General features: G+C 36.9%; 1 protein-coding gene across 1 annotated transcript; it reads right to left on the reverse strand.

Annotated features, from left to right (window-relative positions):
• Positions 1–659: 659 nt before the first annotated feature.
• si:zfos-323e3.4 (volume-regulated anion channel subunit LRRC8E) lies at positions 660–8376 on the reverse strand. The gene is made up of 3 exons (XM_053498875.1): positions 8290–8376; positions 5929–6073; positions 660–3235 (listed from the first exon to the last, which is right to left on the reverse strand). The coding sequence occupies exons 2-3, from the start codon at positions 6067–6069 to the stop codon at positions 941–943; spliced, it is 2436 nt and encodes an 811-aa protein (XP_053354850.1). The 5' UTR covers positions 6070–6073; positions 8290–8376; the 3' UTR covers positions 660–940.
• Between the last annotated feature and the right edge of the window lie 3002 nt (positions 8377–11378).

Consider the following 11378-nt stretch of genomic DNA (forward strand, 5'->3'; position numbering starts at 1 on the left):
AGAAAACTTAATGGTGACGTTGTGGTGGGTTTGTCCAGTTTTTAAAAAAATAGTCTATTAGTAAAAAAACATGCAACTAATTGGTCTACGGAAGGTTTCGCATTTTTGTCTTAAGTTTCAATTAAAGATGAAAATAAATGCAAATACTTATACTAATTTATGGCTAAAAGTATGTGGATACCTGACCTTCACATGCATATGTAGCTCTTCTCCAAACTGCTGACTTGACATCAGTTGCTGACCTCATTTATGCTCTTTTGCTTGAATTGGTACAATTTGGCAAACCACGTTAAAAAAAGTATAAAGTATAAAACCATCCCAAAACTCTGGAGGCTGTTATAGTAGCTAAGAAGGGACCAACCCTGTGTTAATGGCAATGATTTCGAAAAGAGCAAGTATGGGTGTAGTGGTCGAGTGTCCTCATACTTTTGGCCACTTATCCTTAGTAAATTTACCATTAAAAGGATCATCCACAACCAATGATCCTATATTAAATGTGCGTATTAAAATGTGAATTTTTACAAAATTATACAATTCACTAGGTATTAAAATGCAGTTTAAAATAGTCAAAAACTGTTTGAAATTAACTCATTGATATAATGACTATAAAGTATATAAAAAACATTTTATTTCAAGAAAGGTACAAATATTTCCACTTCAAAGGCACTTCAATGCAGCAATAAATAACATCCATTGATTCTAACTGCTCGTTTGAAACGGTGAGTGTTCGTGCCAGGTGTGACTAAGATTTACTTGGCATGTTTTTTTTTCCTACGCAAAGAGGTAAATAAATAAAAAATAAATTAGTCATGCCCAAGTTATATGAAACGTTCAACTTATTCAACCTATAAAAAATTCTATAACCCATGAAGTATGTTTCCTTATATTGAATATGCTTTGGTTTATCCAACTCTGAGTAAAATATGAGTGTATCATTAATTCACCTTTCCTTCATTCTATCTTTTACGTAAGAAGGCAACATATCAATCAGACTCTCCTCTACAGTCAGTCCAGTCAACTTTAGGAGGTTGCAGTCACTTATCTCGACAGGCAAAGACTCCAGCCTGTTCCCCTTTAATTCCAGACACACCAAGTGGGCCAAGTTCCCAACCCTTGGAGACAAAAAGGCAATTCTGTTATTCCCCAGCTCAAGAGTCCTCAACCTTTTACATGAGAACAGCTCATCTGGGAGCACTTCCAACGAGTTGTAAGCTGCAGAAAGGTGCCGCAGACTCTGCAGGATACCAATCTCAGGGGGCAGTGAGGCGAGTTGATTGTGGGAGAGATCCAGGTGCCGAAGCTTGGTACAGTAGCACAGGTGCAGCGACAACCTCTGAATCTTGTTCCAACTCAGGTCCAGTGTCTCAAGAGAGCGCAGTTTGTTGATGTGTTCAGGGATGCAGCGAATGGAGTTGTGCCACAGCCTGAGTGTGCACAGCCGGCGACAATGCTGAAGGCTAAGAATTTCCTCCACGGTGGTAAGCCTGTTCTCCTTTAGATCCAACTGTTGCAGGTTGGTGAGGCTGAAAATAGCACTGGGGAGACGCTCAAGTTCACAGCCAGTCAGCTCAAGTGTGGCCAAGTTCCCCAGCTTCTTTAGACTGCTGAAGGCATGCAGCCTGGTGCCTTCATTGTGTACACATAATCTTAAGAGCTGTCCACCTACATCCACCACACTGGAAGGGATCTTGGTAAGTTTACTACGCAATGTCAGTACACAAAGGTTCTTGAGCTCCCGTAAGGTTTCTAGAGAGGCACCACGATGGAGCTCATTGGTGAGAGGCCCACTTAGGTGTAACTCTTCCAGATTTGTTAAAGTGTACATCCACAAGGGGACCTGATCTATGTTGCCAAAGGTGAGGCGTAGGACTTTCAGGTTCTCCCGTAGGAAGGTGAGTGCTTCCAGCTGAAGTCTGGCAGGACAGTGAATAAGGGAGATTTCCTGTAAAGATGCAAGTTGGGTCACTGTGCCAGGAATAATCACATTATTGACATGTTCCAGCTTCAGAGATTCCACTTCTGGGACATCGAAGACAGTGCTGGGTAAGCCTGGCAACATGAACAGGTGCAGTTCTAAGCGGTCGCTAGAGTTCCTTAAGAGACGTGTGCGGAGTTTCTTGATGGGCCACTCATGATTTAGGGTAACCTGACTCAACCTGCTCTCACTCACTTCAGAAAGAAAGACAGCAAAGCGTTTAGAGTAGAGAGGGTCGTACTGATCACTGAGGTGCAAGAGGAACGCAAAGTCGTTTTTAACATCAGGGATGTCGTTAATCCCCGTCTCCAGACGCACATGCTCAAAGGAGTATGCTTTCAGTGGCCGATGGAAGAGCCAGTAGAGACAGTATATGCATAGTAGTCCATATACACCAACAAATCCAATGTAACAGTACGCTAACTTCGCGAAGAGGTGCGCTTTGTTGTTATTACAGCAGAACAAACCAAAACCAGTCAGACTGGGCGGGACTCTGCAAGTCACCACAATCTCAATGTTTGATACAAGGAAACCACTATAAATAGTTATAATGGCAAATTTTATCACCTTAAGTGATGTCTGGAGGACATACATGAGATAAAGGAGGTCTGACTCTTCTACATGAGTCTGAAATTTTCTCACTTTCTCAAATAGCGCCTTGGCCTGCTCACCTTCCTTCTTGTCCAGGACTGATGTAGCATTCTCAGGCTCCAGCACGTTGTTCTCCCGGTTAGACACAACTGATGTAGAACGAATAAAGACAGCAGATTTGTCCTCCTCCTCCTCATCAGGACTTTCCACTGCTGATGCTTTTATTGTGCCATTTTTCCTCCAGGTGACCATGTCTTCTCTTTCCTCAGATACCTCACTAATTGCTCGAGTGGTCCAGGGGGAGTCAAAGCATTTCCCCAGGATTGATACGAACAGCTCAATCTTGGATGACGTTCCAGGAAATTTAAACCAGAAACTGCTTGCTACCATGAAGATCATGGTCTGGATGACAACCAAGTAGGGGAAGTACTTTCCATACCAGTGCACTGCAGTTTCGTAGCAGAAACTGTTTATGTAGACGTACTGGTGAATGTCTAAGTCATTCTTTCGGCCGAACACCTCTACAACATTCGGGGCGATGTTTTTGGTAATGGCATACTCCCACAGGCTCTCATTCTCTCTGGAATTTCGGAGGTAGCTGCAGTCCATGCTTTTATCAGTGTCTTCAGTGATGCGATCAGGGAGACAGGAGATCTTTTCTTGTGTCAGCTATAAAAAGAGAAAGTTGTCAGAGACCTTACACCTGAAATTCATATGTTTATCATGTGGTTTACATTCCATTTCAATTCATCACTGCCTTGTTGAATTTTTAAAACAGAACAGATCCTCTAATAGTTCTGACTGTACCTCAGTGATATTTATCTAAGAATGTTAAAAAATAGTAAAGCTTTGGGATAGATATTATTTATTTTTCATAAGTTTCAGACTTTTAGGGGTTTTTTTTTGTTAGAAAGTCTTATATACAAAGAAATTTGTCAGGACATGACAAGCTCTGGATTTTTGTCTTATTAATATGAACAAATAAAAATAAAGGCTAGTAAGGGAATGCCTCTTCATAAGTAATACAAGTGTAATTGATACAATCTAATCTTCCAGAGAATGTCACATAATATTATAAATTTGATTTTGCAGAAAAACACAGAGCACAGTTATGAGAGAAAAATCTCCTTTTATTTCTCTCTATAATCCCCTGCTATGCTAATGCACCTATCCAAGTGCTTCACTAATGCTTAGATACCATCAAGGTAGAAAGTTCTCTCAGTACGCCTGAGCCATGATTGAACGACCTGCTTCATGTCTGAAATGCTGCCGTCCCAGGAACTACTTTAATGACCTAAGCAGGTTGAAATCTCTTTCCTGAGTAAGGCCCGGAGGATGTGGCAATAACTCCAGAGTTTGTGAAATGTGCAAGGAGTATTTTGTGACTAATAGTCTGTACAGTCTCCACACAAAGATGTATCTCTTCTTCTGTAGCTTGGCAACAAGTTATGATTAAATTTTTTAAAATCAGGCAACTCCCAGAATATTCACAGGAACTCCTGCAATGGGCTCCGAGCCATCGTAACCGAGATTGTCATTAATGGATATATGACCTTCTTTAAAACATTTGCATTTAAATGTTTTACTGAGGGTACGGGTCTCATTAATGTACTGTGTTTGAAGTCTTCTGTAAATGTTAATCAGTTTTAGGCTCATTCATAAGAAATTTCATCACAAGTTTCCGTTTCACTTGAATGGCCTTGTACATATACGATAAACAGTTAAAAAGTGTCATGTGTTGTTTATTAATGATATTATCTGATATTATGATATAAATTGCTGTGTTATAAAACACTCAAGACATGCTGTTTTAAGAAATGCTTTTGTAACTTTGATTACAATTACTTTTAATCACTGTAATAATCTGCTACCCAATTGTATATTAAAAACTATTTATTTTGAATGATCCATTTTGAATATGAGTACACGAGAATGCAACGACTGTACAATTAAAACAACCATTAACATTATATTTTAATGTTTTAAAATACAGTATGTTAATATTCATTAACATATTTTTTGTGAACTGTATAATGGTACTAACAATTAGCAGAATTACATTAAATACCATGATATATGCAATATTGGGTCAAACATGTAGCTATTTAACCAAGAAGTAACATTTTAAACATTACTTGCAGTTCGTATAGGAATGTTCGGAAATAAAATAAATATCCCTTACTTGATCATTTCGTTATAGGTCTAGATGGCTGCATAAAGCAGGCTTATAATGGCTAATATAAGATCGTATGAATGAAATATTAAGCCCTAGAGAGCATCTAATCCAATTTTATTTAAATCTAGGTCAGGACAGTGCAAAAAAGAAAAAAAAAATGGCAGGAGTGTTATGCCTTACATGCACTAGAAGGTTAGACTCACCAATAAGAACTCGTGAATAATGGATAAATATTAGCGAGGTTAATTAATAAAATAATAAAAAAATATATATATTAGTGAAATTTTTCCCACACTTTACAATATTTTTGCTATAATTTATGTGTTTGTTTACGAGTTGTTTTTTAATATACTGTCTCTTTTTGGCTTATATTCTTCTCTTTTTGTCTTGCGCCAGACCATAGATAATTTGTTCAGAAGTGGTAAACCTGGTTACATGATTGAAAAAAGTCAATAAATAGCCATTTCACATGAAGGCAGCGGGGAAGTCACCATGACGTAATATGAGTATACGGGAATGCAACACTTACAATTATTATAAGTGTAATATAAACCACAAATCCCACTCATTTTAAGGACATGTATACGAAACAGGTCTTATTCATGTAACGATCGTAGTATGACTCATATCTTCCAACAAGCTTAACATTAAAGTCAGTCGCCCCTCTGGCACATGATCACACAAACTTAATGGTTAATAGTGGCTAGTTCATTTGAAAAGGATGGTTATGATAAAATTAGTTCAAAGGATCACTGTTACAACCAAAGAACCAAGTAGAGCATGATTAAAATCAAAATTCAAAGCAAGTGATAACAATCTAATTTGTTTTCCATGACTCTAATATCTCTCCAATATTTTTTTTGCTTCTTTTTTCCTGTTTTTTGTTGCATTTTTGGGTAGTGAACATAGATTAATTTTTTCACAAAAAAAAAAAATTTTCAAAAAATTTTTCACTGGTTAATAACACATCTAAAATGACTTTCAAGCCACCTTACCTGACCTCAGCCTTCTGACTTACACCTCCTGATAAGCTGACAGGAATATAAATGTAAAGAGAACCTAATCTATAAACCTATTTGAATAGCAAAATGAAACCCCAGTCACATGATTTGCTTTCTTATCAGAAATACACTGCATAAGCGGTGTGAAGGATATTAAGTGAATGCGAAAGGTGAAGGTTTTATACCTGCATGGTGCATCCGAAGACGCCCATCATGAGCATGGCTATGCACAGATACTCCGAGAAGACGTCCCACCATGGCTTTAAAACTCGAAACCGCGGATTTTGTTCCGTGGCAATGTTCCGGAACTCGTTAACTGGAATCATCCTGCTTAAAAACAATACAGATTGACTTAGTATTTTAATATGACATATCACAGGTGTTGCCAGAGCTATTTATGACCTGTGTTTCACTTTTGTATATTCAGTTGTATACCTCTGTACATCTCTTTTAATTATGGCTTTACAGAAAAAAAAGAGTCTCTATTTAAGCTCTGAAATCAGTTGAGCGTCTTGTGTAATACACAGGAGTGGTCCCTTATCACTTACAAAATCAAAGCATGATTTCATAATGTTACTTGTACAGCAAATATTCAAAAGTAGATTCATTCATTTGTTCCTTTTCAGTCAACAATTTAACCTCTACACCTTGCAGTAGCCTTCTGGTTTTGGTCATTGTTGATTCCAGAGTCTATCTCAGGAACACTGGGTGGCGGTGGAACCATATCATGCGTGGGACAATAGTCCATAACAGGGCGCTGTTCACACTATGGGGAAATTTAAATTAGCCAATTCATGTTCACACATGTTTTGAGGGGGTGAGAGGAAACCAAAGCACCTGGACGACACCCAGGAACTTCACCCACAGTGACAGCAAGAAAATGCACAGAAACTCCACACAGACCGGAACACTAGCTCGGGATTGTTTCTCAATCCATACTGGACACCTTTTGTCTTAAGATATATTTGTCATAACATATAACGATTGTTTTTATATATCTTACTTGGAGCACAGGTATATTTTTGTTTCCCAGTGAACAAAAAATGTAAGAGTTCTTTTCAGCATACTCTAACTATATATAAATGTTTCTGGTGTGTGTGTGTGTGTCTAAGTGTCGCAGGCCACTATGACCTCTTCCATTCTTTTTAGGGGAAGAAACATTTTGTCCTTACAACACTTGTTATAAACCCTTTCTTTGTTTTGATGATGGAATCCAGTAAAGAGTTAATAAATCAGCATGGTTTTGAGGAAAGCATATAGTCATTACTAACTGGTTGTAACTGGTGTGTGTGTGTGTATGTGTGAAAGCTCCTGCCAAGTCCAACAAACTACATACCACCGATTTAGTTAAGTGATGCACAAAAATAAAAGTTTCCTCTATAGAACACAGATATCCTCTGAGGCTTTTCTTTTAAAGGATTTACAGCATCACATTAGCATGCTGATTTGCAGAACTGTTTTAATAATGGTGCTTAATCCATTGCAGAAAACGACGTACTGCCGCTTTAAGGAAGTCAAGCAAAAAAGAAAGAAAGAAAGTTTTCTCTATAGGACACAGTACAGTATCTCATGTCTGACTATTAGAGGCTTTATTTTTTATAAGATTCACAGCAGCACAGGAACATAAACATTTAAAAACTGTTTTAATAGCAGTGCTTAAATTATAAAAAAATGACATACCGCCACTTTAAGCAAGTGCTGCAAAAATGTAAAAAAAAAAAAAACAATATTCCAGAAATTCTACTTATAACTTTTAGAGGCTTTACTTTTACAAAAACGTACATAGCCCCGCTGTTGGCAAGTGATGCAAAAAAGTACAAAAGTTCCTCTATATGAAAAGTATATCCTATCTAATGCTTTTATAGACTTTAGTGAATAATCAACAACCCTTGATTATTGAAAGATTTGCAGAACTGTTTTAATAACAGTGCTTAATTTGTTACAGAAACATACACACTGCCGCTTTAAGCAAGTATTGCATATCTGTTTCTATAGAACATTTTAAGATTTTTTTAAATCTCCCCATTGAAAACAACAAAACTCTAACAACAACAGTGCTTGCGTGCTTGCTTTAGGATCTATCCAATGCAAATTTCAATGCTCTTTACAGTAAGTTATACTGGATAAGAGCGCATAATGCCTAAATGTAACTGTAAATATCCTATGCATGACTTTTAAAGGCTTTACTTTTACAAGATTTACGGCAACACAAAAACAGCTAAATTTGCAGAACTGTTTTATAACGGTGCTTATATCCTTACAAAAACTTTCATATTGCCCCTTAAAGAAAGTGATGCAAAAAAATGTGAAAGGTTCCTCTATAGAACACAGATGTCCTATTTAAAATTGGTCACATGTTCAGTAACAGAACTTGTTTGGTGAGAAAAAAAAACCTACAATATTACAGACATGGAAACACATTTTTGGAGCAATACAAACTGCTGTTTAAGTGAATATAGTTCTTAAGTTATTAAGACACAAATATGCACGACTATGTAAATAAAACGTGACTGAATTATTTTTAAGTTAACATATAAGCAACTTACCTGTTTCTTTTTTCTTCCCCTCACGTGCTCATTATCATCTCGAGCGCGGTACGTTGCTTTAATTAGCGCTGCTCTATTTCTGTTCTCTGACTGAGTCTCGCGGACCTCCGCCGGCGCGGTTATATTCAGGGTTGCCAGATTGGTTTCGGTGGTGTTGTAACCCAGTCTCGCTTTAAACACCTACCCAAACTGACAAGATTTTTAAACAGAATTGTTAACATTGTATAACATATACATTGATTCCACGAAGTCATAGTATATACAAACGTACCGTTTTAATGAGTTCATGAATGGATTATAATACTGTATGTTTATTGTATATCAAAGAAAATCTGGCAACACGAATATTACCTGTTAGCATATTAGCATTTTACCTGTGTTTCTGAGGTAAGAGAGAACACACTCGTTTAAGTAATTTCCTATTAGTTGAAAAGGAATTTTGGATAACACAGGATTATTGCTGGAATGTGCTGGAATAACCATTTCCTCTGCCAAACCTCGCTTATTAAAATTTAATCACCCATGATGTTTTCATTCAAGTTATAATGTTATTAAAAATAAAAACAAAACAAATATTGTAATAAAGATATTCGTCTATCGTCATCTCTGTTCTGTCGAATTACTGAGAAATTCCCTAACACCATGTGACTAACAGGCTGATGTTGCAAACAACATGTCAGTTACACATACTCAAATGACTTATTTGTCATTTGTAGAGTTAAAAAATCATGACAAACAACACAAAAACAAAAACAATAACAACCACTTTTTAAATTTACAGTCGTACACAATGCACATTGCACTGTAAATAGGGGAGTGGCGCCACCATGTGGTGAAATATCCTTTGTGTATTCAACTACTTGTACTTTTCCTACAGCCAATACATTGTTTAATCTGAAGGTTTCGTTTAATATTTCTCAGTGGCTGGGGTTTGCTTAAGGGAACATGATTGCGGCAACACTGTGGCTTAGTGGCTGGCACTGTCGCCTTGCACCTGCAAGTTCCTCGATTGCCTAGGGTCTGTGTGCTCCGAGTGCTTCGGTTCTCTCTCACAGTCCAAGGACAAGCATATTAGGCTATTTGGAAGTTGTGAATGATCGTGTAGGTGTGTTTGTGTCCTGAGATTAATTCACACCCCTTCTGTCTCCTGGGATAGGCCAAGGCTTTCTGTGACCCTGTATACAGGCTAAACCGAGAGAGAGAGAACATGATTGGGTCATATGCCCATCACATTCAATACTGACTCTGAAACTTAAGTTTTTATTTCTTATATAATTCATTTTATTTCATTGACAACATTCACAGACGCCTTGATTCAGACTTACATTTTTATCTCATTATACATTTGAGCAGTTGAGGGTCAAGCACTCAACAGCTTCAACTGGGGTTTGAACCTAAGACCTTCCCGATCCTAGGCCAATACCTTAACCACTGAGCGATCCCTACCCCTATATTTAATAATATACCATAATTAATGGTTGGAATAACTCCATATTTTATTCTCAAAACACATATACATCTATCATTTATTTTCATGGCATCATAATTTGACCAAAATAGCTTACTGTCCACTTTAAAATTAACTGCGTAGCCTCTCTAGTGACATTGGGGGAAAAATAGGTGGGAACTAGATACTATTTTGTGGCCAATAACAACAACAACAACAACAATAATAATAATAATAATAATAATAATAATAATAATAACATATTAATAATATGTGGGGGGAAATAGTACAATACATGGCCACATCATACTATGTTGCTCCTGAGTGCCCATGAATAAATAAAGGTAATAAATATATATCTCTATATAAGCCAGATGCGTCTATACGCCATACTTTTCAAATTTTTATTTGTAAAAAAGTTTGAAAACCATTTATTACATCCTTCCATTTCACAATTATGTGCCAATTTGTGTTGGTCTATCACATAAATGCCAATAACATACATTTACATTTGTGGTTGTAAAGTGACAAAATGTAGAAAGATTCAAGGGGTATGAATTCTTTTGCAAGGCGTTGTATATTCAAGTATACAAACGTATATATAAGTATGTCACTGTTATTCATTTTAAGATTAAAATACAATGAAATGAGTACAAATTTGTCCAGTGTTTAACCTCTTGCAAACTATGAAAAAATTTAAAGTGATTTTACAGTATCATTTGGCCCTACATTATATATACTATTTCATTCCCAGACCTGTTGTTGGTACAACCTAGAATCTTGTTCCTGTGCCTTATTTAAGTCGTGGCTGCAGAGTATCAGTGCTCTGTAAGTAAAACCTGTCAACATGATAATTTACAGTTATACATTCAGCCAACCATGTGGCACCAGCATCATGCAGAGAATCATACAGATACAACTATTTTAAATAAGGCTCACATTAAATATGAAAATGAGGAAAATGTTTTATCTCTGTGACTTTACCTGTGGCGTTGTTGGTTCTAAATGGGCTGGTTTGAGTCATTCAGAAACTGGTGATCTTCTGTCAGAATAATGCTAAATATAAAATAAACTGAGCAAGTGAAAGACCTTGATTATAAGTGAGATTGAAGGAAAATGGCCAGACTGATCTGAGCTGCCAGGGCAGTATTCATATATACTAAATTCATTAAATTCTAAGAAGCTTTATGAATACGGGCCCTGGTCTTTTGCAGTTTTCATCTGTTCAGTTTGGGTGATGCTGTTCCTGCATGCAGTCCCTCTGCTTACAGGATGTTTATTTGGTTTATACACCATTCTGAGTAGACTATTGTTTTTCTAAAAATCCCAGGACCAGTTTATCTGGCACCAACAACTGTAACATGCTTAAAGTCACTGTGATAACTTGTTTTCCCCATTCTGATATTTGTCAAAACACTCGATCAGTTTCTGAATAATTTTATGCTGCATTGCTGGAATCATAAAGTCTCCACATTTATGTTTTCTGTCATCCAGTATTCTCACATTAGTCTGCTTGGTTTAGGCATCTAGGAAATCTCTGTAGGAGACTCTTATAGGTCTTGTGAATCCCTCAGAAAAAAAAGGTTTCTGTCTTTATGGTCACTTAACTGGCAGAGTGAGACAGATGAGATTACACTATTTT

The sequence above is a fragment of the Clarias gariepinus genome, chromosome 6 (assembly GCF_024256425.1).
Source record: "Clarias gariepinus isolate MV-2021 ecotype Netherlands chromosome 6, CGAR_prim_01v2, whole genome shotgun sequence".
Lineage (NCBI taxonomy): Eukaryota > Metazoa > Chordata > Actinopteri > Siluriformes > Clariidae > Clarias > Clarias gariepinus.